Below are 26,820 nucleotides of genomic sequence, written 5' to 3' on the forward strand. Positions count from 1 at the left end.
CATTGTACTGAAATTACTATCCTTCACACTTTCCGTAATTCATCAAACTCTGATTTTAAACATAAACAACAGGAAAAAAGGCTCTTACCTTAACAGTGAAGAGATCAGAAGTAACAAACAAATGTTCCTGTTGAATTTCCTGAGCTCTAAACACCAAAAGGAAAGGAATTAGATACTAAATAAAGGAGAAAGAGATTACTTGTCATGCAAAATGTTGTTGCACATGGTTTGAGAGATGACACACATACTCAGCAAAATCATTTTTTCCACAATGGAGCTTTAGTGAGTTACAGTGATTGAAAGTACATTTCATTGGTCACTTTAATATTAGCCAGAGTGGACTGTGTTCATATCATCAGCTGTTCTGTTAGTGGTAGTAGGCTATCTTTGTGACTGACAATTTTTGACTGCGTTTGAATGCAAAAATGGAATCCAGTTATATATGTGACAGGGAAAGTCCCATTTGCTCAAGCTACAACAACTTCAGAGTTGATTATGTTACTGCCGAGTGTGGAGACTATAGGAATAGAACTTTCAAATTCCAGTACAACCTTTTTGTGTTCTCTCCAGAGTGGAATCCACAAAGCTGTAATACACACAAATGTCTGGTAACCTCAATCTTGGGATGCTGTGGTAGGTACACCCGCTATATGGGGTGTTTGAGCAATGCAACATCATTATTCAGTGTTACTTTTAGACATTTACAACTTTTTGAGTAATTTTCCACTTGCAAAACAGTCACATAAACAGGGATTTGGAGGGCTTTTATGGATTTTGCATATACCAATGATAGCAGTATATGCAAAATCGATATACTGATGATAGCAGATACTGTCCAGCCATAATGGAAAATTCTTACCAAAAAGTTCTCTTTAAATATGTATCCCAGATATCACATGTAAAGTAAGTCACAGCAAAGAAATATAACTATTAAATTACATTACAATTTTTGATGTAGAAGGAAGCAGGAACCTGTTGTTCTTCTTGGTGTATGGTCTCTGGAACTGCATGTGGTACTCAGTGTGTAGTCTGACTAAACCTCAGTAGATTGAAAGGTTTACCTCTTGCTTACGGAGTGTTTCAGCCTGAAGATTTGCCTTAAGCATTTTGTTCACTCCTGTCAAGGAACTCTGACTCTTCCTGGTGGAAAAGTGCAAGGATGAGACATGGGGCAGTGGGGCACCAGTGAGCTCACTACAAAATAGTAGACAACTGTATTGCTCAGGTCTCTGTGGTCTTGTGAGGTTTTGGAGATGAATTAAGGTCCAAGAGGTTATAAAGGAAAAAATAATAAGGTAGGAGAAAGTATAAGGAAAGAGCACAGAGGCTAAATTGCATGTTGAGAGGTAAAGCGACAAACTACATCGGCTCTTTATTATACATGCTGACATTGTGCTGAAGGTTCTAGAGCTCAGGGAATTCATCTGTAAAGCAACTGTGTTCAGAGAAGAGATTGCATGGTTGATGAGGAATGTTATAACAATATTAATATAGTATTGCAACGCAATACAAATGGAAAAGATTTCATCAGAACCATTTTCAGCCTAAGTGTAAAAGATTAGCAATTCTGAAAATAGATCAAGGTTTGCAAAAATATGCCTCCTTGGGTGGCCAAAGCATAAAGGGGAGAATAGATTTGGCAATTCTCTTGGAATGAGAGTTTGCTAAGCTCTAAGAAAAGCCTGCATGGACAGAAATTATTTCATACAGAGTACATTGAATTTGAAGGTTAGACACTGATGACTGCCTGAGGCAAGCATTCTGAATATCACCATTACAGCATTAAGCACATGCTATTGGCTGAGGAGACAGACTGTAATGGGCCACAAGGCAGAAGTAGCACTGAGTTTTTACTGCAGTTGTGCAGAAGACACAGATTTTTTCAGCTGATACAGGCAGGTGCAAAATTTGTTTGGTATACCAAGAATATGCTCGCGAAAATTTGGAATTATTTCCATGCCTTGCAAGCAGCAATGAGGTTCTTGGTAACGGATGTGTGTACTGTGTGTCTTAAGAATGCTCCCTTCGTTTATTCAGAGCTGAGGGGGAAGTTCACCAAAAAATGCAATGTGACCTGGCAGGTTCCCAAATGATAAAACAGATTGGTTTTAAGACATTAATATGGGGCATCGAGACCCAGTAAATTTAGGGTCAGAAGATGGGAGCAATTCTTGTGAACTTAAAGAAGTGGGGAACAAGCAAAGACAGCAGAGAGAGAGTGACCAATTAGTGGCTTGGAGGTAGTGGAGAATCATGGGCCCATTCAACCTCCCAAGATCCGAGATGTGGGTGATAGGCAGAGGAAAAGAAAAGACAGAAAACAGAAAGACAGTTACAGATAATCTATGGCATGAAAGGTGAGCAGAGAAATCAGATCAAGGTAGAAGTTCCTGTCAGACAGGGAAAGGCTGTAGTGGAGGGACAGAAACCCAAGGCAGGAAAAAACTATGTGGAAGAGTAAAACTAATGGAAAATACAAATGTTTTATTTCCTATTTTATGCTTATCTCTGTTTTCCTTTCTTTGTTGGTATCATGGCTGCAGTGAAGAACAGAAGGCATTGAGGACTGAAATGAGAACTCAGTGGATCATAGTGTAGAAGAGTAATGAACCACAGATGAGAGAGACTTGTGAGAGCTTTTAGTTGTAAGTGATGCCTAGATATCCTGGAAGGAAGATGGCTGTGTTTAGAACTACAAATTGGGTGGTATCTGCTGTAAGAACCATTGCTCATGTTAAGACTTGCAAAAGCACACCTGTTTATTGTATTCTTTTAATGGGTCTATATTAGTTGAATGAAACAGCACATCATTGAATACAACAACCTCGAAATTCTAACCACGAAATCTAAAAACATCAAACGCTCAGAACAGTGAATTTTTTCCCTTGGGAAAAAATTCACTGTTCCGAGAAACACACACACAACACAAGCACACCAAAAAAACAGCAGTCCACACACATACACTTAAAATCCTACATCTAACCCTACACTAAACTGTACATACAGTACTATCTATCCACTATCCTTAACCCAAACCCTAACCCTAAGGTCCGTCACTATCACACACTCACCGTGCCATAACCCTAACTCACATACCCTGCCCTAACCCTAAAGTCTATCACTATCGCACACTCACCTCACCCGCGCCCTAACCCTAGCTCACATACCCCGCCCTAAACCTAACGTCCACACAATCGCACACTTACCTGAATCCAACCCGTAACTTTCCACCACAGTGCTGAAAATAGTGAAGCCACAGAAACGGACAACCGAATTCTTTCCCTGGGAAAAATTTTGGTTATCTGCAGCTTTGCTATTTTCAGCATTTGCTGTTTTCGGGTCGATATTAGACCATTTGAAGTATTAACACTTCGATGATTAATATAGACCCCTTTTAATTAGGATTCTTGGACTTGTTACTAGGTGTGTACCTACCAGACTTGCGGAGAATCAAGCTGTGTCTAGAATAAATAGATGGCATAAAAATAGGAGACTAAAAAAGAGGTCAGTTTGCTATTAGTAACTTACTTGCCCATGTGAGGAAACTGGGTGGTTGAATGAAAAAGGGCAAATGTATTTTGGGCATACTAATGTTAAACAATGTAATATTTTCTGATTACTGACACATGATATTTATCTCAATTTTATAGGAATAATATAAGGAATGTGAACAGGACACAAATAGATTTATGTTATTGTGTGGGAAGGGGCAGATGGGAGATGTCAAAGAGAATGTATGAGAGCAAAGAGACATAATAGTGTTTTGCATGACAGTACTGGATATTTATGCAATGTTTTGTCTGATTTTTTTGCCAATATAATGGAACTGAATAATAAAAAATGGTATGTTAAAGGGAAATAGAGTCTGGAGAGGTTCACAAGCATAAAGCAAAAATGTTTCAAGGGTACGTGGAGGGGTGATATGCAAAATGTGTTGGAAAGATGACAAGAGGGATATAAAGCAGAGAAGATATACTCAGTGTGAAGGTGTGGCCATTAGGTGACTAGGAACAATAATAATAACATAATTGTTACTATTATTATTAGTTACAAACAAATGAGGATTATGGGGAGGAAAATCAGGAAACAAATAAATAAGTAGAGGGTAGTTTAAGTGCTTTGGAGCCTGAGGAAACCATATGTTGGATAGCAGTATTATTAAATGAATAAATGCAACATAAGGAGTGAAGGCAGCAATTACAGTAGGGAAAAGGGATGAAGAAAAGAGAGTTGGGTGAGAAGGGACAGTGAAAAGAGAAAGATAGTTGATCTAAGGGACTGGTGGAGTGTTGTGGAGATATGGCCACAGTTGTAGGTGGGTAGTGAAAGGCGAGCTGGTTAGCCCAATGACTGGTGGAAATATTTGTACCAGGAGGTATACTAAAAGTGGTGTAGGCCTTACTACTTCTGCTAGAACATAGATATACAATGGGATCCAACTACACCAGGAAGAAGGGTTAAGACATACTGATTATGTGGTTATGTGAGAATTTTAAAATTAAATTAAAAGGTAAAAGTATTATGGAAGATTCAGATTTAGAATGAAAAAAATAGTAAACTCCAAAAAGATTACCGAGCATGGAAGGAGCCTGTGTTTAGTGAGGAAGAAAAAGGGGGTGGCACTCATGTGATAGGAGGTGGCACTCATGTGATAGCGGGTGGCACTTGTGGCAGAAAAAGATGGAGTGTAGAATGGAACAAAGACTTGTGCTAGTGTGTGCTTTACTGAAGGGAAATTGGTGTTGGAAATTTATCTACCAAGTATTTGAGAACTTTTTCAGGCAATGATGGAATATAAGAGTCAGAGGAGCGAGGAAAGACATAGGAGAGGACTGTAATGTCATGTTGTAGGCATAGAATGATCTATAATTTGGAAAGAATGATATATATATATATATATATATATATATATATATATATATATATATATATACATATATATATATATATATATATATATATATATATATAAAATGCAGACATAAGCAGTTGGGGTGGTGTGGACACAATAAGAAAACAACAGTGGAGAGACAGAGAGTGAGAGAGAGAGAGACAGACAGACAGACAGACAGAGAGTGGACAGCTGTGGATGGGAAGGACTGGACCACAAAGCAGATGTCGCCTTTCCTGATACTCCAGGGCTCCATAGTATACCCAATCAGTGTTCACAACATGAAGGCTCCACCCTGACAATGACCCTCTGGAAAGTCACCCTGGAAGAAAGCTGGTAAAGGTCACATGTGCCATGTGTTAGAGTCATGGGAGCAGCTTAGATGGTGCATGCATAGATTGTATATAACACCGTATGCATTGCATAGGTTCATAGGTTCATAGGTTCATACTAGGCTATCTGCCCTAGGGCATTTATAAGCCTAGCCAGAGTGTGTATGGCTTTCGCCACCCATTTTAAATTAATTTTGCTATGCCCTTTTTCGAGGTTAGTATACTGTGCTTCTGTCTAACAGTGACACAGAAGTGATACCCGGGGTAAACCTACGATCTCCCATCCACTCATCAAGATTCCTCTTGAAGAGAGTCAATGAGGGACTCTGCCTAACCTGGACTGGGATTTTATTCCAGAGTGAAGGGAGCCTCTGGGTTATGAATCTGTCTCTCCAGCATGTCCTATTTATTTCAGTGCTGAGGTTTAAGTCCCTCGAGCGTGTAGCTCGATGGGATTTGGATTTTCTGAGGTGCAGCATGTCCATTAATTCTGGGTTGGACGTGGCTTTATAAGTCAGGCACAGATCGCCTCTGAGCAGGCGGTATGCCACTGAGTAGAGCTGGAGTTTCTTTAACCGGGCAGCATACGGCATCTGTTTGAGCCCCTTGATCCTCTTGGTGAGGTACTTTTGGTGTCTTTCCAGTTGCTGCAGGTGTCTGGTAAGGTACATCCCAAAAGGGGCATTGTACTCAATTATGGGCCTGATGAGGGATGAGTAAAGAGGCACGATGACCTCCCCTGATCTAGATGTGAATCCCTTCATGATTAGGTGGGCTATATAAAATGTTTTTCTAACCACTTTGGCCACGTGGTTGTCAAATGAGAGATTGCTATCAACTTGGGTCCCCAGGTCCCTAATTACTTCTTCTGTACTTAATGGATTACCACCTATGTGGTAATTTGTGGGCACTTTGTTTTTGCCAAAGGGGATGACTATACACTTTTTGGCGTTTAGCTTGAGGCCATGGCTCTGGCACCAGTTGTCTGTTTCTATGAGGCCCTTTTGGAGGATGCTTGTGTCAGCTGGAGAGCCTATTATAGTGCCCAGTTTGCAGTCATCTGCGAACTTGGTCAGCCACAGTCCTTCCATGTTGGCCTGTACCTCCGAGAAATATATACCGAACAAGAGAGGTCCCAAGACTGAGCCTTGTGGGACGCCACTTGTAACTGGTTTGGAGTCTGACATGGCTCCAGCTATTCTAACCATGTGGGTTCTGTCCTTGAGCCAGTTTGCAACCCATCTAGTGACATAGGGGTTTATATTTAAGCTGGTGAGCTTATCTATAATGCCCGAGTGGGGTATTGTATCGAAGGCTTTTGCGAGGTCCAGGTAGGCTGTGTGGACCACCTTCCCTTGTCAATGGCCTTGGTGACTGTTTCAAAGAAATTGACCAGGTTTAAGAGGCAGGATCTGCCCTTAACAAAGCCGAACTGGGTAGGATCCAGTGTCTGTAGGTCCCCAATATCTTTATTTATAAGGGCCATGATGATCCTTTCCATAGCTTTGCAGACCAAGCTAGTGAGACTTATGGGGCGATAGTTTCCAGGATCCGTTGAGGCACCACCTTTGTGGAGAGGGACCACTGTTGCTGTACGCCACTCTTTGGGTACATATCCTGTAGTAAGGCTGAGACTGAACAGTAGTTTTAGGTTTGGGTTTAGCTCTTCTTGGAGTTCATGTAGGATGCAGCCCGGGACACCGTCTGGTCCCATTGATGCTGTGTTTCTTGCTTTGGAGAGGGCAGCTCTTACCTGAGCATCTGAGATGTCAGGGGGGCAGCACTCTGCTGGGATAGATATTAGCCCTTTTGATGGGGAGGGGGGGGGAGTTTGCGCTGAACCTGTCAGCTAGGATGTTGGCAATGTCTGTGGGTTCGGTGTATTTTTTGTCATTTTGGACTAATTCTGAGCATATCTGGGAATTCCCACCCAGGTTCCTAACATAACTAAAGAAATCCTTGTGATTATCCTTAGTGTCCTGTGCAATTTTTCTCTTGAAGCTGGCCTTAGACGATTTTATGAGTGCCCGTAGTTTTTTGCTAATACTGATCAGAGATGCCTTCCCTTTTTGGGATTTTGCTCTGTCATGTAGTAGCTTCCTTCTTCTATTGTATAGTTTGTTTATGGCTGGGGTCCACCAGACAGGACGTCTGCCTTTGGAGGATTGGGTCTTGGTTTTATTTGGGATTGCATGATCCATGCATTCCTGAAGGTGTTCATAGAATGCGTTTATAAAGGATTTTGTGGTCTGGGCCATATTATCCAGAGGCCCAGGGGCTTTGAAGGATTCCACCTCAGTTTTGAGGAGTGTGAAATTTGCTTTAGAGAAGTTTTTCACTGTGGTTTTCTGGGCATGGGGTGTGAATATCCAGTGAGATTAGTTTATGGTCTGATCTTACCAGTGAGGGATACACTTCTGGTCTGGAGCATAGAGTCCCCATGTTGGTGATGATCAGGTCCAGTATGTTTTCCCCTCTTGTGGGAGTGGTAACAAGTTGTTCCATAGCATTTGAGTTTATAAATTCTAGGAACCTTTGGGCTAGGGTGTTGGAGCTAGAGTAATGCTCCCAGTCTATGGTTGGGTAGTTGAAGTCACCCAATATAATGGTGTTTGGAGAGACCTTCATATTTTCCAGTGTTCTCAGGAAGGCCGTGTGGGGTTCCTGGGTTTGGGAGGGTGGTCTGTAGCAGGCTATAAACTGGAAGGCAGTTTTACCCACTGTTAGTTGCACATGGATAGTCTCTGATGCTTCGTGCTGTGCCACCAACCTGGAGGTGTGGGTATCTTTGACGAATATTGATACTCCCCTCCTTTTGTGGTTCGGTCCAAGTTTTGGGGCCGAAAAGCATGGTATGAGGTATAACCTGGTAGTGCTGGGGTGCTCTCGAGAGCCTTGAACCAGGTTTCTTTTACTGCACAGATATCGATGTTCTCCATGCTAAGGAGAGTTTCGAGTGTGTGCATCTAGAGGTTTAGACTTCTGGCGTTGAGTAGCATTACTCTTAGTTTCTTATCCCTTGTGATACCTATGGAGGTGGGTTTGTCTTTTGAGCCTTGCCTAAAAAAGGCACTATGGGGGTAGCAAGAGCCTTTGCCAATATCTGAAAGCCCAGGGGTGACAGGTGCAAGCCGTCCCTAGCGAACCATCGTGGCTTGTCGAGCATGTCATCCCAGGCTGACAGGCATTGGATCCCCTTTGAATGACACCAATACTTAAGCCAATTGTTGAAATTGATAATCTTGTCTTCAAACTGTGGCATCATTCTTGGTGAGGGTAAGATGCTACTCAAGGTCAGGGTCATACCGGCCTGGGCTACATGCCCAGAGAGCTCCTCTATGTCTCTTTTCATGTAGTCCAGGGATGTACGTCTCAGGTCATTCACACCAGCATGGACAATGACTGAGTCATATTTGTACTTGCCTTGGAGTGACCTGAATGCTTGTGTTATGTGGCGGATCCTAGCACCCGATAGGCAGCTCACCGTGACCTTCTCCTTGTTCAGCCTGGTGAGCGGGACGTCAGTGTGCCTGATGATAGAGTCACCTATTACAAGTGTATCAGGTGTGTTGTTTAGCCTTAAGGGCTGTGACTGTTCGTCACACTGGCTTTGTGAGCTATGTGTTGCATGTGTTTTGTTTTGGGGTAGCGGTTGCTTGGGTGTCTGCTTTGGAGGTCTCTGCTGCTTAGGCAGATTTTTATTTAGAGCCTCCAAGTATGTTTTTGTGTGTTTATGTGTTTGGTTTGCTGTCGTGGTAGGTCTATGTGAGACTGGAATTGTAGTGAGTGTGGTTTCCTTCTCCTCCTGACTGGTTACACCAGTACTGAGTTGAGAGAGCTTAGCCTCCAGTTTGGCTATATGGTTGCATCTCTCACATGTGTTGGAATTTGTTGGGAGGAGGAGAAGGTTGTCTGTGTACATTAGGCAGTTGTAACATTGCCTCAAGATTCCCAGGTTCACCAGCTGGACCGGAGAGGAGATTGACAACTGACCTTTGGACATGCTAGAATCGTATTGGGAATTCCTTTATAATTGAAAAAAAGGGCCAATGGGGAACAAGTTACTCAAGGGGAGTTTGTGAGGGTGTAGTGCTTTTAATTTTTTAGTGCTGACTTATATAATTGCTTTAGTGAGCAAGTGCTAGGCTTTAGCATAGGAATAGGGTGTTTATTATGAGAACTAGATCAGTTCCAAGGCTCAAACCCAAATAAGCAGCGCTGCTCGATGAAGCGCTATGCACAAAATCATGCAAAGCCGCGCTACAGCAGGTTTTATACAGGCGGACTTGAAAGAGCTAGAAATTGGCCCAAAACAGCCAACAGACTACCAGATTCCTGTGCTGGGAACACTCCTCCAGGGACAGATAGCCTGCTCCAAGCTCCCCACTGCCACTGGTGAACAAAGAAGCCTCCCTCTATCCAAGAAAGGAAATGGCAACACAGGAACTTTCCAAAAGTCCAGAATACAGCAAAGCCTGTATTTGGACTACTCTAGGTCAGGAAAGATGGGAAACAAGGATAACTTTTTTTTTTTTCTTTTTTGCAACAAACAGCAGGAAATTGCAATAAATATGTAACACAGGCTAGCGCACTTGAGTGTGTAGCCTCAACAAGTAAATGCAACAAACAGGACAAACTTTAAAAGTGCAGGTGCAAAAACAACTTTAGACAGTTTAAAACATTTCAAGAAGCAGAAACATTTGCAGTTTAGCTAGATTGGACAGTCACCCAGGTAGTAGCAGGAAAAAACACTTTTATCAGGTTAGCAGTCGCTCTTTTAGCCTCTCTGCTGCTAGCACCAATCTACAGGACCACGAGGAGCTTGGCTGAGTAGTAACAAGCGCAAAAACCTTGCCAAAGCGGGTTTTATACAGGGGGATTTGAAAGAGCTAGAAATTGGCCCAAAATGGCCAATAGACTACCAGATTCTTGTGCTGGGAACACTCCTCCAGGGATAGATAGGCTGCTCTAAGTTCCCCACTGCCACTGGTGAACAAAGAAACCTCCCTCTATCCAAGAAAGGAAATGGACAACAGAGGAACTTTCCAAAAGTCCAGAATACAGCAAAGCCTGTATTTGGACTACTCTAGGTCAGGAAAGACGGGAAACAAGGATATTTTTTTTTTCAACAAATAGCAGGAAAATGCAGTAAATATGTAACAGAGGCTAGCACACTTGAGTGTGTAGCCTCAACAGGTAAATGCAACAAACAGGACAAACTTAAAAAGTGCAGGTGCAAAAACAACTTTAAGCAGTTTAAACCAGTTCAAGAAGCAGAAATATTTGCAGTTTAGCTAGATCGGACAGTCGCCCAGGTAGTAGCAGGAAAAAACACTTATCAGGTTAGCAGTCACTCTTTTAGCCTCTCTGCTGCTAGCACCCCTCTGCAGGACCACGAGGAGCTTGGCTGAGTAGTAACAAGCGCAAAAACCTTGCCAAAGCGGGTTTTATACAGGGGGATTTGATAGAGCTAGAAATTGGCCCAAAATGGCCAGTAGACTACCAGATTCTTGTGCTGGGAACACTCCTCCAGGGATAGATAGGCTGCTCTAAGCTCCCCACTGCCACTGGTGAACAAAGAAGCCTCCCTTAATCCAAGAAAGGAAATGGCAACACAGGAACTTTCCAAAAGTCCAGAATACAGCAAAGCCTGTATTTGGACTACTCTAGGTTAGGAAAGACGGGAAACAAGGATAATTTTTTTTTTTCTTTTTTTCAACAAATAGCAGGAAAATGCAGTAAATATATGACACAGGCTAGCGTACTTGAGTGTGTAGCCTCAACAGGTAAATGCAAAAAACAGGACAAACTTTAAATTACAAGCGCAAAAGTGCGCTAAAGCTGGCTTTAAAGCAGGGGGTTAGAAAGAGATAGGAAATGGCCCAAAACGGCCCATAAGCTACAGGTCACTGGGCTGGAACCACTCCTCAAGGGACAGATAGGCTGCTCAGAGCTCCCCACTCTCACTGGTGAACAAAGAAGCTTCCTCCTATCCAAATAAGGATATGGGCAACACAGGAACTATGACACAGCCCAGAGATCAGCAATACCTGAAGACTGGACTATTCTAGTTCAGTAAAGGCGGGAAACAAGGATATATATATATTTTTTTTTTTTACAAAGTAGCAGAAATTAGGTACAGAAACACAGTAAATGCTTTAATTCGGCTAGCGCACTTGAGTGTGTAGCCTACCAATTAAACTAAGCAAAAACAAACTTTAAAAGTGCAAAAAAACCTCAGAAATACAGGCAGAAATGCAATAAAACAACTTTACAGAGCTTATTTAGTAAAAGAAACAGAAAAGTCTATATATACAGAAAAGCAGCTAAAACACACAAACACTTCAGACCACTTGGTAGCTGATGGAACAGAAGCACTTCCAGTTGACATACTGGACACCAAGTAGAGCAGGTGGGACTTGGATGGTAATGTGGGTGTAGTAAGTGGCCACCAGCACCTCTGGGAAATAGCTACACCATAAAATGCCAGCAAAATGGTGGTCCTTTCCTCTGCTGTCAGTGGAAACCAAATATGCTCCTCCACTTACTGTAACTTCATGTCAAGGAATTGTTGTAAGATTAATGAAGCTAATGCCTTGGGAACTCCTAACATGTCCCTGTTGGATGCTGAAAGGTCCCCACAACAAGGTTGTCTAATGGTACACAGACCTTCTTGCCATTAGGATAAGTATTCCACAATTCCACACAGCCCCCTTTATTTTATTTGAAGGAGAAATGTGTATAAACTTCTGTGTGGTCTCTCTGTCCACACAATAATACTCAACAATGTTCTGGTTAAGGAGATGATGGTATGTTAGCAACTGCTGGACCTACTGGTGAGAAGGATGGCTCCAAAGATGGCCACTAACACATGCTGCTGTGTTAATGTTGACACTACGAATAGCATTTTAATGTGAATGAAGCTGACGTACACTGGAAAATTCTGTAGTTCAGAAGAGAAATAGATGATTGCCACAGCTCATCACACTAAGTTTATATGTTTCTGAATCATTATTACATGTTTGATTTCATGATTTGCATATAATATGGGTCTCATTAGCATCTTGATGCTCATCTGCATGCCATTAAGCAGTCATTAGCATACAATATATACCACACCACTTCTCTTATAGTGTGGTTGTGCTGCTTGTGTCTCTGAATTAGCCTCTCTCCCCACACACTGCCACTCACTGCAATAGGTTCATAGGTTCATAGGTAGGTACTGGACTATCTGCCCGAAGGCATATATTAGCCCAGCTACATTGTGCGGTATTCACCGCCCCTTTGGTTAGTTCCCTAGGCCCTTGATCTAGCAGCTAGTACCCTTGGCCCCTATCTAGTAGAGCTGTTGGTATGATCCCTGGTGTGAACTTTCTGTTACCCATCCACTCGTCAAGGTTCCCCTTGAAGAGTGATAGTGAGTGGCTCTGTCTTATGTAGATCGGGACCTTGTTCCATAGCAAGGGAAGTCTTTGCGAAGGGAATCTATCCCTCCAGCATGTTCTATTCATTGTTGTGCTGAGTTTTATATCCCTAAAGCATGTAGCTCGAGTAGATTTGGTTTTGCTGTGATGGAGCATGTTCAACAGTTCTGGGTTGGACATGGCTTTGTATGTTAGACAGAGATCGCCTCTGAGAAGGCGGTATGCAACAGAGAAAAGCCTTAGTTTTTTCAATCATGCTGCATAGGGCAACTGTTTGAGGCCAGTAATCCTCTTAGTGAGGTACCTCTGTGGTCTCTCCAGCTGCTGGAGATGCCTGGCCAGGTACATTCCAATTGGTGCATTGTACTCAATAATGGGTCTGATGAGGGAAGAGTAGAGGGGTACCACTACATCCTTAGATCTTGATGCGAACCCGTTCATGATCAGATGGTCACATAGAAGGATTTTCTAACCACCTTGGCAACATGGTTATCAAAGGAAAGCTGACTATCTACTTGGGTCCCTAGATCCCTTATTACTTCTTCAGATTTCAGGGGGGTTACCTCCTATGTGGTAGTTCATGGGTACTCTATTTTTTCCAAAGGGGATTACTACGCATTTTTTTAGCATTTAGCTTGAGACCATGGCTTTGACACCATGCATCAGTCTCATTAAGGGTCTTCTGGAGGATATCCGTGTCGGTCGGAGACTCTATTATAGCACCCAGTTTGCAGTCGTCCGCAAACTTGGTCAGCCACAGCCCTTCAGTGCTTGTCTGTACTTCTGAGAAGTATATGCCAAACAGGAGGGGCCCCAAGACAGAGCCCTGAGGCACACCGCTCATTACTGGTCTGGATTCGGACATAGATCCCGCTACTCTTACTTTGTGGGATCTGTCTGAGAGCCAGTTTGCGATCCATCTTGTGACGTAAGGGTTTATGCCCAGGTTGGTGAGTTTATCAATAATACCCGAATGGGGAATGGTGTCAAATGCTTTAGCAATGTCAAGGTAAGCCGTGTGTACCTCCTTTCCCTTATCAATAGCCTGAGTAACTGTCTCAAAGAAGTCCACCAGGTTCAGGAGGCATGATCTGCCCTTGACGAAGCCGAACTGTGTGGGGTCAAGTGTTTGGAGGTTCCCAATCTCTCCATTTATGAGTTCCATAATGATTCGCTCCATTGTCTTACAGATCAGACTGGTCAGACTTATTGGTCGGTAGTTCCCAGGGTCGGTTGTGGCCCCACCCTTGTACAGCGGAACCACCGTTGCTGTGCGCCATTCTATGGGCACATATCCTGTTGAGAGGCTGAGACTGAACAGGGTATTCAGATGCGGGGTTAATTCATTTTGGAGCTCGCGTATGACACAGCCCAGGATACCATCTGGTCCCATGGAGGCAGTGTTTTTAGCTTTAGATAGAGCCTTATTAACCAACGTATCAGTAATAATTGGAGTTACACAATCCCCTGGAATAGTAATAGGCCCTGCAGCTGGTGGGGGAGGGGGGGGATTGCACTGAACCAGTCAGCCAAGATGTTGGCAATGTCAGTGGGGTCAGTGTATTTTGTTCCATTTTGTACTAGCTCAGAACAGACCTGAGTGTTGCCATTTAGGTTTTTGACGTAGCCATAGAAGGCCTTATGGTTATCCTTGGCATCCTTGGCAACTTTCTTTTCAAAATTAGCTTTAGTTGACTTGATAAGGGCCCTCAATTTCTTACTAATGCTGATCAGGGATGATTTTTTCTACTTGAGATTTGGCCTTTTTTTGTATAAGTCTCCTCCTTTTATTGTATAGTTTGCTTATGGCCGGGGTCCACCAGACTGGTTTCTTCTTGCTTGAGGAAGGAGTCTTGGTTTTATTTGGGATAGCACAGTCCATGCAATCCTGAAGATGCATATAGAGTGCCTTGGTGTAGGATTCTGCATCCTGGATATCATTATCCTTCTGCAAGGGAATAGTGAAGCTTTCCACTTCAGATGCAAGTAGTTTGAAGTTTGCTTTGGAAAGGTTTTTTACAATGGTTTCTTTGACTGGGGGAGGTGGAGGGGTGAGGATGTCCAGGGTTATCAGTTTGTGGTCTGATCTGACCAGAGAGGGAGTGATAACGGGTGTGGTACAATATTCTGAGTACCGCTGTTTATTGTTTCTGAATACCCCCATGTATGTCTCTTTTTTGAATAGAATAGCAGAATGTTTGAAGATTTTAATATTGAAATACCGAACGTTATATGGCTGAGACCATATTATCGAAATTTCAGTATTCTGAAATACTGATGTGGTGCAAAAAAAAATAAAAAACATTAAACACAATGTTTCTGCAGGAAAGCAAGCCCCCTGCATCTCCCACACCCCCCTACTTAAATTTACCAACTCCGAGATCGAGCTACAGTGGAGGAAAAGGAAATCTCCCGTTTCGCGCCATATACAGAAGTGTAGAACAGGAGATTTGCCGTGTCCCCACTATCGTGCAATCACGGGAAAGGTATATTTAAGTGAGGGGGGTGCAGGAGGGGCTTGCCCCCCCTGCAGAAACGTTGTGTTTATTGTTTTTTATTTTTTTTTTGCACCACTTCAGTATTTCAGAATACTGAAATTTCGATAATATGGTCTTGGGCATATAATGTTCGGTATTTCAGTATTTCGGTATACTGAAGTGAAACCATATACACACACACACACACATATATATATATATATATATATATATATATATATATATATATATATATATATATATATATATATATATATATGTATATACATAAAAAACACAATTTGTACACAAACACTGAAAAAATTCCGATTTCCTGAATACTAATTAGGTAAACATGTTGAAAACATGTCAGTTTGAAATGAAAATGTTTGAACCAACGGCTTTGACATTTACGAAAGTTTACCTGCTGACATTTACCTACCTGCTTCCCAGCAGTATGAACATATGCAGTTCATTACTGCACATCACTTTCATTCACGTTTTTGTAGGCGGGCAATGTCCGTGCACCCCCCCAAACCCCCTGCAAATAATATATTCCAACTCTGAGATCACAGTACAGTGAGAAAAAGGGTACATTTCCCGATCCGCACTGTACTGCGATCTTTATTCATAATGTCAAACTCATATTTTATTTAGGTAAAAAAGCTGTCGCTATGTCGTAGGTACATGTCCCTATAAAGGCAGCACAAAATGGTAATAATATAAATGTTGGGAGGGATGTACAAGATTTCTCTAAAGGGCAGGTCTTCACTTGGCCGAAGGCTCAAACCAATTTAGGCCAAGTGCCAAGTGAAAACAGATAAAGTGGATAAAATGGATGGTAAATATGTTATAAATAATAGAAATGAAAATAATGTTGTATCAACAAGCATTGTTTGTGATAATACTATAACCAAAAGGGAAATCTATTGCCAGGAAGGAGAATGCTTTAACTAATAAAAAAGGAAATGTGATGGTTACCACAGCATTAATACATAATGAGAATACTACTGATGAGATATTTTCACCTACTCTTGATAGGGTGGGAATGGAAATAAAAGAGTCTAATAGTAAAGAAACAACATCTTTGGATGAATTGGATGCTACAACAGAAATAGCTGAATTAGATACAATAGAAGTATCAGGAAGGAAAAAGGCTGTTAATACCAACTTAGAACAGAAGGGTACCAACAGCTCACACACCAAGGCCCCTTTCCCCATAGCAGATCAATGGAGAGGGGGAAGGGACCGTTCAATGAGCAGGGGGCGACAGAAAAAGAGAGCAGCTGATCAGGAGTATGTAGGGCCAACTTTAAAGAAAATGTGGCAAGGGACCAAGAATCCTTAATTTGGAATATATCCAAAAGAGAAATATCTGTAGATGAAAGAGCAGTCCTAGAAAAAGGACTCACATTTATTCCATCTATTAAAAGTGATGTAACACAAACAATTGTTGATTTAAAGTTATTTACACGGAATTTACAATTAAAGCTAGATTTTGGTCAGGGCACACATAATAGATACCAGCTTAGAAAACCTAGTACTTTTATACCAAATTTGCATCCATTGATTGATGCATATTCTAAACTGGTTGAACAAGAATTATACATACATGATAAAAGGAATAATGAAAGAAGGTGGTATGGTAATCTAACTTTTAAACAACGTAGAGCACTGAATAATCTAAAGAGTGATCATAATATAATGATAAGGCCTGCTGATAAGGGCGGACCTATTGTAATTATGGACATGGAGCAATATACTAGAAGTATGGAAGAGATGTTGAAAGATGAGCAATATTATATTAGGATCGGACTAAATAAAGTGGACAAAGTAATTGAACGGGTCTCCAAAACCCTGAATATATTATATATCCAAGCAAAATTAGATGAAAATTTATATAATTATTGTATAATTAATCATCCTACAATACCTTGTATACAAGAGGTTCCAAAGATCCATAAACACCCATCCGATCCACCTATGCGACCCATAGTCGCAGGAAAAGGACGGGTAACTGAACCCATATCGTTATACTAGAATCTATACTGAGACCTGTGGTTAATAATTATTCACATATACTTAGAGATACTAAGCAATTTTTGATAATGTTATATGAACAGATGCCTAAGGCACCTAGTGATAATAACCCTTGGCTAGTAACATTAGATGTTCAATCTCTATTTACTTCCATTCCTAATAAGGAAGGTACAGAATGTCTCCGTAGACATCTTCAAGTTGAGTATCTGTCTAAGCCCACATATATTGATGTAATATGTGATTTACTGGAATTAGTATTGTATAATAATGTCTTTATATTTAATAACCAAGCATATATACAAAAAGATGGCGTAGCTATGGGCACATCATGTGCCAATAGCTATGCCAATCTAGTAATGGCTGATTGGGAGGAGAAGTACCTATTTGAAATGAATGAATTTAAAGAGAATGTGAAGTTTTATACATGTTTTGTGGATGATCTGTTTCTCAGATGGGACTCAGATAAAGATAAACTAAATTAATTTTTAGTAAAGGTAAATTCGGTCACGGAGTATTTAAATTTTACAATGGAAGCTTCCTTAGAAAAAATATCTTACCTGGATGTGTATGTTGAGAAGTTACCAGATGGCCTCCTTAATACAGGGGTATATAGGAAGAGTTGCTATAGGAACTCATTGCTACATAGGAGTAGCATGCACCCCGGATTTGTCTTTAAAAATATAATCAAAGGACAGGGAATAAGGGTGTCACGCTTAAACTCTACTGATATTGGATATAGAAGTGAATTATGTACCCTAAAACAACAATTAATAGATAGATCATATGGGATAGATGAGGTGGATCAAGAATTATGTAAAGTAGAACGAATGAGAGCAAATGTAGCACATCCATACTTTGCTAATAAGAAAGTGGAATTAGACTCAGTTAACAATAATGATAACAGTAAAGGTAAAGGTGAAGAGGTTCAAGTATCAATATATTATACACAGGATGCTATGGATATAAGAAATATATATCAAAAATACTGGCAAATATAGACAGTGGATCCTAGAATCCTAGGTGTAGTAGGTAATTACCCCAGGTTTATATATAAAAACAAAATAAATTTATATAGAATGTTGTGTGGCCCAAACAGAGCAGGAAAGGGCCACCAGAATAAAGCAATTGGAGCAACTAAACCTTGTCATAAGTGTAGATATTGTGCATCCATTGATGATACTGCTATTTTTATACACCCTGTTACACAACAAGAATTTAAGTTCTCTGTACAAGCTACATGTGATACAGCCCATGTCATCTATCTTGCCACCTGTACACATTGCTCCGCATTCTATGTGGGCAAGACGGATAGACGACTAAGGGACCGTATTAGAGATCACTTGTACAATATTAGAATAAAATCACTAAATAATGCTCTATCGAAACACATTCTCGATACAGCTACAGACCATGAATTCAAATTCATGGCTATACAAAAGAATTATGTAACCATTAGACGTGGTGATATAGTATACAGAACTGAGGAGAACGAAATGAGATGGATTATTAAGTTTAGAGCTGACCACTCACCGGGTCTAAATGATAGAGTCCCTATAAAACCAGTATTAAAGGCTAGGAAATTGAAAGTTAATATATAGATTGGACACACAGAAGTAGAAAAGAAGTAATGTTTATGGTGCACACACATATATATATATATATATATATATATATATATATATATATATATATATATATATATATATATATATATATATATGTGTATGAGTAAACATATGATTTTATTTATTTGTATTACTTTATTTACATATATATCTAATAATAGGTCCATATTTTGTCACATGTAACCTTTTAATAAAGTGATATATGGATGTGATGTTTTAAAATGTTTAAATTTAGCTGCACATGCAATAATATAAATTCCTGCATAGAAAGTTTTAAAAGTTCTAATATACATGCAATTTTAAAAGCTGACAATATTTAATTGACGTCAATGATTTATTTATGTACAAACTATGTTTTTAAACAATAATTAAATATGTTAATGGAATTAATCACTGTGATGACAGGAAATGATCTCACTAACATCACACGAGATTGAATATAAATGCCTTGAAAGTGATTATTTTTGTAATGGCCTGAGGAAGCCTACGGGTGAAAGCGCTAGCCAAATAAAATTCTTAAGGAAAGAAATACGTGTGTCCACTTTTATTATCCACAGCGAAGTGAAGACTGTCTGTGGACTGAGGTGTTTGACTTCTATTACAGTGCCAAAGGGCTTTGAGAAGATTTACGTATTCTACAATAGTTCATGTGGCTAAACAAGAACTTTGAAATATTCTTGTGACTGGACTGTTTATGCAAGGTACTGATATCTGCCTTTGTACCCTCCCAACATTTATATTATTACCATTTTCTGCTGCCTTTATAGGGAGAGGTACCTACGACATAGCGACAGCTTTTTTACCTTTATTATTAATTGCCTTCTGTCTCTATATTGTGAATATGGCAGAATTACCATCCACAGCTATTGAGTTGCCGTATAAACCTGAAAATGCTAATATCAGCAAATCCAGATTTGACAACGCTATTGCAGGTGATGTGAACCCGCTGCTTGCATATGACGTCATTTCCGACTCTGTTCAAACAGATTATAAGGGTTTATCTACGCTGTTGGGCGAAATGGAACTTAATTTTATTAGATTAAAAAAACTTCAGTTGCAGCGACAACATTTTGAAGTCTGCATTAATCGGAAGATAATTCCACGAGGACTACGCATTTTAAAAATGCCGACCACAGGTACTCTTTACCCAGATTTACTACACATGTGGCAGCAAATAAACATAGAAACGAGTATATGATATATGGAGCTGTTAAATGCTTATTTCAAGCCACAAGAAATAGCTCTGCGAGAGCGAATAAAGGAACAACAATTACATTTATACGAGATATTTCCCTGTACAATATTGGATAGTATGTTGGAAAAATTGTTGGATGATGGTTATTTGTATGAAAAAAGCTGTTAGAGCAGAAACAAAGTAAAATTAAAAGGGATGTACAAGATTTCTCTAAAGGGCAGGTCTTCACTTGGCCGAAGGCTCAAGCCAATTCAGGCCAAGTGAAAACAGATAAAGTGGATAAAATGGATGGTAAATATGTTATAAATAATAGAAATGAAAATAATGTTGTATCAACAAGCATTGTTTGTGATAATACTATAACCAAAGGGAAATCTATTGCCAGGAAGGAGAATGCTTTAACTAATAAAAAAGGAAATGTGATGGTTACCACAGCATTAATACATAATGAGAATACTACTGATGAGATATTTTCACCTACTCTTGATAGGGTGGGAATGGAAATAAAAGAGTCTAATAGTAAAGAAACAACATCTTTGGATGAATTGGATGCTATAACAGAAATAGCTGAATTAGATACAATAGAAGTATCAGGAAGGAAAAAGGCTGTTAATACCAACTTAGAACAGAAGGGTACCAACAGCTCACACACCAAGGCCCCTTTCCCCATAGCAGATCAATGGAGAGGGGGAAGGGACCGTTCAATGAGCAGGGGGCGACAGAAAAAGAGAGCAGCTGATCAGGAGTATGTAGGGCCAACTTTAAAGAAAATGTGGCAAGGGACCAATAATCCTTAATTTGGAATATATCCAAAAGAGAAATATCTGTAGATGAAAGAGCAGTCCTAGAAAAAGGACTCACATTTATTCCATCTATTAAAAGTAATGTAACACAAACAATTGTTGATTTAAAGTTATTTACACGGAATTTACAATTAAAGCTAGATTTTGGTCAGGGTACACATAATAGATACCAGCTTAGAAAACCTAGTACTTTTATACCAAATTTGCATCCATTGATTGATGCATATTCTAAACTGGTTGAACAAGAATTATACATACATGATAAAAGGAATAATGAAAGAAGGTGGTATGGTAATCTAACTTTTAAACAACGTAGAGCACTGAATAATCTAAAGAGTGATCGTAATATAATGATAAGGCCTGCTGATAAGGGCGGACCTATTGTAATTATGGACATGGAGCAATATACTAGAAGTATGGAAGAGATGTTGAAAGATGAACAATATTATATTAGAATCGGACTAAATAAAGTGGACAAAGTAATTGAATGGGTTTCTAAAACCCTGAATATATTATATATCCAAGGAAAATTAGATGAAAATTTATATAATTATTGTATAATTAATCATCCTACAATACCTTGTATACAAGAGGTTCCAAAGATCCATAAACACCCATCCGATCCACCTATACGACCCATAGTCGCAGGAAAAGGATGAGTAACTGAACCCATATCGTTATACCTAGAATCTATACTGAGACCTGTGGTTAATAATTATTCACATATGCTTAGAGATACTAAGCAATTTTTGATAATGTTATATGAACAGATGCCTAAGGCACCTAGTGATAATAACCCTTGGCTAGTAACATTAGATGTTCAATCTCTATTTACTTCCATTCCTAATAAGGAAGATACAGAATGTGTCCATAGACGTCTTCAAGTTGAGTATCTGTCTAAGCCCAAAAATATTGATGTAATATGGGATTTACTGGAATTAGTATTGTATAATAATGTCTGTATATTTAATAACCAAGCATATATACAAAAAGATGGCGTAGCTATGGGCACATCATGTGCCAATAGCTACGCCAACCTAGTAATGGCCGATTGGGAGGAGAAGTACCTATTTGAAATGAACGAATTTAAAGAGAATGTGAAGTTTTATACACGTTTTGTGGATGATCTGTTTCTCATATGGGATTCAAATAAAGATAAACTAAATGAATTTTTAGTACAGGTAAATTCGGTCACGGAGTATTTAAATTTTACCATGGAAGCTTCCTTAGAAAAAATATCTTACCTGGATATGTATGTTGAGAAGTTACCAGATGGCCTCCTTAATACAGGGTTATATAGGAAGAGTTGCTATAGGAACTCATTGCTACATGATTTGTCTTTAAAAATATAATCAAAGGACAGGGAATGAGGGTGTCACGCTTAAACTCTACTGATATTGGATATAGAAGTGAATTATGTACCCTAAAACAACAATTAATAGATAGATCATATGGGATAGATGAGGTGGATCAAGAGCTATGTAAAGTAGAACGAATGAGAGCAAATGTAGCACATCCATACTTTGCTAATAAGAAAGTGGAATTAGACTCAGTTAACAATAATGATAACAGTAAAGGTAAAGGTGAAGAGGTTCAAGTATCAATATATTATACACAGGATGCTATGGATATAAGAAATATATATAAAAAATACTGGCAAATATTGACAGTGGATCCTAGAATCCTAGGTGTAGTAGGTAATTACCCCAGGTTTATATATAAAAACAAAGTGAATTTATATAGAATGTTGTGTGGCCCAAACAGAGCAGGATAGGTCCACCAGAATAAAGCAATTGGAGCAACTAAACCTTGTCATAAGTGTAGATATTGTGCATCCATTGATGATACTGCTATTTTTATACACCCTGTTACACAACAAGAATTTAAGTTCTCTGTACAAGCTACATGTGATACAGCCCATGTCATCTGTCTTGCCACCTGTACACATTGCTCCGCATTCTATGTGGGCAAGACGGATAGACGACTAAGGGACCGTATTAGAGATCACTTGTACAATATTAGAATAAAATCACTAAATAATGCTCTATCGAAACACATTCTCGATACAGCTACAGACCATGAATTCAAATTCATGGCTATACAAAAGAATTATGTAACCATTAGACGTGGTGATATAGTATACAGAACTGAGGAGAACGAAATGAGATGGATTATTAAGTTTAGAGCTGACCACTCACCGGGTCTAAATGATAGAGTCCCTATAAAACCAGTATTAAAGGCTAGGAAATTGAAAGTTAATATATAAATTGGACACACAGAAGTAGAAAAGAAGTAATGTTTATGGTGCACATATATATATATATATATATATATATATATATATATATATATATATATATATATATATATATATGTGTATGAGTAAACATATGATTTTATTTATTTGTATTACTTTATTTACATATATATCTAATAACAGGTTCATATTTTGTCACATGTAACCTTTTAATAAAGTGATATATGGATGTGATGTTTTAAAATGTTTAAATTTAGCTGCACATGCAATAATATAAATTCCTGCATAGAAAGTTTTAAAAGTTCTAATATACATGCAATTTTAAAAGCTGACAATATTTAATTGACGTCAATGATTTATTTATGTACAAACTATGTTTTTAAACAATAATTAAATATGTTAATGGAATTAATCACTGTGATGACAGGAAATGATCTCACTAACATCACACGAGATTGTATATAAATGCCTTGAAAGTGATTATTTTTGTAATGGCCTGAGGAAGCCTACGGGTGAAAGCGCTAGCCAAATAAAATTCTTAAGGAAAGAAATACGTGTGTCCACTTTTATTATCCACAGCGAAGTGAAGACTGTCTGTGGACTGAGGTGTTTGACTTCTGTTACAGTGCCAAAGGGCTTTGAGAAGATTTACGTATTCTATAATAGTTTGTGTGGGTAAACAAGAACTTTGAAATATTCTTGTGACTGGACTGTTTATGCAAGGTACTGATATCTGCCTTTGTACCCTCCCAACATTTATATTATTACCATTTTGTGCTGCCTTTATAGGGAGAGGTACCTACGACATAGCGACAGCTTTTTTACCTTTATTATTAATTGCCTTCTGTCTCTATATTGTGAATATGGCAGAATTACCATCCACAGCTATTGAGTTGCCGTATAAACCTGAAAATGCTAATATCAGCAAATCCAGATTTGACAACGCTATTGCAGATGATGTGAACCCGCTGCTTGCATATGACGTCATTTCCGACTCTGTGGAGGAAGGAACTGTTCAAACGGATTGTAAGGGTTTATCTACGCTGTTGGGCGAAATGGAACTTAATTTTATTAGATTAAAAAAACTTCAGTTGCAGCGACAACATTTTGAAGTCTGCATTAATCGGAAGATAATTCCACGAGGACTACGCATTTTAAAAATGCCGACCACAGGTACTCTTTACCCAGATTTACTATACATGTGGCAGCAAATAAACATAGAAACGAGTATACGATATATGGAGCTGTTAAATGCTTATTTCAAGCCACAAGAAATAGCTCTGCGAGAGCGAATAAAGGAACAACAATTACATTTATACGAGATATTTCCTTGTACAATATTGGATAGTATGTTGGAAAAATTGTTGGATGATGTTTATTTGTATGAAAAAAAGCTGTTAGAGCAGAAACAAAGTAAAATTAAAAGGGATGTACAAGATTTCTCTAAAGGGCAGGTCTTCACTTGGCCGAAGGCTCAAGCCAATTCAGGCCAAGTGAAAACAGATAAAGTGGATAAAATGGATGGTAAATATGTTATAAATAATAGAAATGAAAATAATGTTGTATCAACAAGCATTGTTTGTGATAATACTATAACCAAAAGGGAAATCTATTGCCAGGAAGGAGAATGCTTTAACTAATAAAAAAGAAAATGTGATGGTTACCACAGCATTAATACATAATGAGAATACTACTGATGAGATATTTTCACCTACTCTTGATAGGGTGGGAATGGAAATAAAAGAGTCTAATAGTAAAGAAACAACATCTTTGGATGAATTGGATGCTATAACAGAAATAGCTGAATTAGATACAATAGAAGTATCAGGAAGGAAAAAGGCTGTTAATACCAACTTAGAACAGAAGGGTACCAACAGCTCACACACCAAGGCCCCTTTCCCCATAGCAGATCAATGGAGAGGGGGAAGGGACCGTTCAATGAGCAGGGGGCGACAGAAAAAGAGAGCAGCTGATCAGGAGTATGTAGGGCCAACTTTAAAGAAAATGTGGCAAGGGACCAAGAATCCTTAATTTGGAATATATCCAAAAGAGAAATATCTGTAGATGAAAGAGCAGTCCTAGAAAAAGGACCCACATTTATTCCATCTATTAAAAGTGATGTAACACAAACAATTGTTGATTTAAAGTTATTTACACGGCATTTACAATTAAAGCTAGATTTTGGTCAGGGCACACATAATAGATACCAGCTTAGAAAACCTAGTACTTTTATACCAAATTTGCATCCATTGATTGATGCATATTCTAAACTGGTTGAACAAGAATTATACATACATGATAAAAGGAATAATGAAAGAAGGTGGTATGGTAATCTAACTTTTAAACAATGTAGAGCACTGAATAATCTAAAGAGTGATCGTAATATAATGATAAGGCCTGCTGATAAGGGTGGACCTATTGTAATTATGGACATGGAGCAATATACTAGAAGTATGGAAGAGATGTTGAAAGATGAGCAATATTATATTAGGATCGGACTAAATAAAGTGGACAAAGTAATTGAACGGGTCTCCAAAACCCTGAATATATTATATATCCAAGGAAAATTAGATGAAAATTTATATAATTATTGTATAATTAATCATCCTACAATACCTTGTATACAAGAGGTTCCAAAGATCTATAAACACCCATCCGATCCACCTATGCGACCCATAGTCGCAGGAAAAGGATGGGTAACTGAACCCATATCGTTATACTAGAATCTATACTGAGACCTGTGGTTAATAATTATTCACATATACTTAGAGATACTAAGCAATTTTTGATAATGTTATATGAACAGATGCCTAAGGCACCTAGTGATAATAACCCTTGGCTAGTAACATTAGATGTTCAATCTCTATTTACTTCCATTCCTAATAAGGAAGGTACAGAATGTCTCCGTAGACCTCTTCAAGTTGAGTATCTGTCTAAGCCCACATATATTGATGTAATATGTGATTTACTGGAATTAGTATTGTATAATAATGTCTTTATATTTAATAACCAAGCATATATACAAAAGGATGGCGTAGCTATGGGCACATCATGTGCCAATAGCTACGCCAATCTAGTAATGGCTGATTGGGAGGAGAAGTACCTATTTGAAATGAACGAATTTAAAGAGAATGTGAAGTTTTATACACGTTTTGTGGATGATCTGTTTCTCAAATGGGACTCAGATAAAGATAAACTAAATGAATTTTTAGTAAAGGTAAATTCGGTCATGGAGTATTTAAATTTTACCATGGAAGCTTGCTTAGAAAAAATATCTTACCTGGATGTGTATGTTGAGAAGTTACCAGATGGCCTCCTTAATACAGGGGTATATAGGAAAAGTTGCTATAGGAACTCATTGCTACATAGGAGTAGCATGCACCCCGGATTTGTCTTTAAAAATATAATCAAAGGACAGGGAATGAGGGTGTCACGCTTAAACTCTACTGATATTGGATATAGAAGTGAATTATGTACCCTAAAACAACAATTAATAGATAGATCATATGGGATAGATGAGGTGGATCAAGAACTATGTAAAGTAGAACGAATGAGAGCAAATGTAGCACATCCATACTTTGCTAATAAGAAAGTGGAATTAGACTCAGTTAACAATAATGATAACAGTAAAGGTAAAGGTGAAGAGGTTCAAGTATCAATATATTATACACAGGATGCTATGGATATAAGAAATATATATCAAAAATACTGGCAAATATTGACAGTGGATCCTAGAATCCTAGGTGTAGTAGGTAATTACCCCAGGTTTATATATA

At 38.9% G+C, this 26,820-nt stretch overlaps 1 protein-coding gene across 1 annotated transcript in view; it reads right to left on the bottom strand.

Annotated features, from left to right (window-relative positions):
- LOC122789085 (L-threonine ammonia-lyase-like) overlaps nt 1–26,820 on the bottom strand; it is a 796,205-nt gene that overhangs the window by 139,266 nt on the left and 630,119 nt on the right. Inside the window, exon 9 of the mRNA XM_044056286.1 lies at nt 89–146. Coding sequence (XP_043912221.1) covers nt 89–146 — 58 coding nt within the window. The remainder of the gene's footprint in view (nt 1–88; nt 147–26,820) is intronic.

The sequence above is a fragment of the Protopterus annectens genome, chromosome 14.part0, assembly GCF_019279795.1.
Source record: "Protopterus annectens isolate FY-2018-M chromosome 14.part0, PAN1.0, whole genome shotgun sequence".
Taxonomy (NCBI): domain Eukaryota; kingdom Metazoa; phylum Chordata; order Ceratodontiformes; family Protopteridae; genus Protopterus; species Protopterus annectens.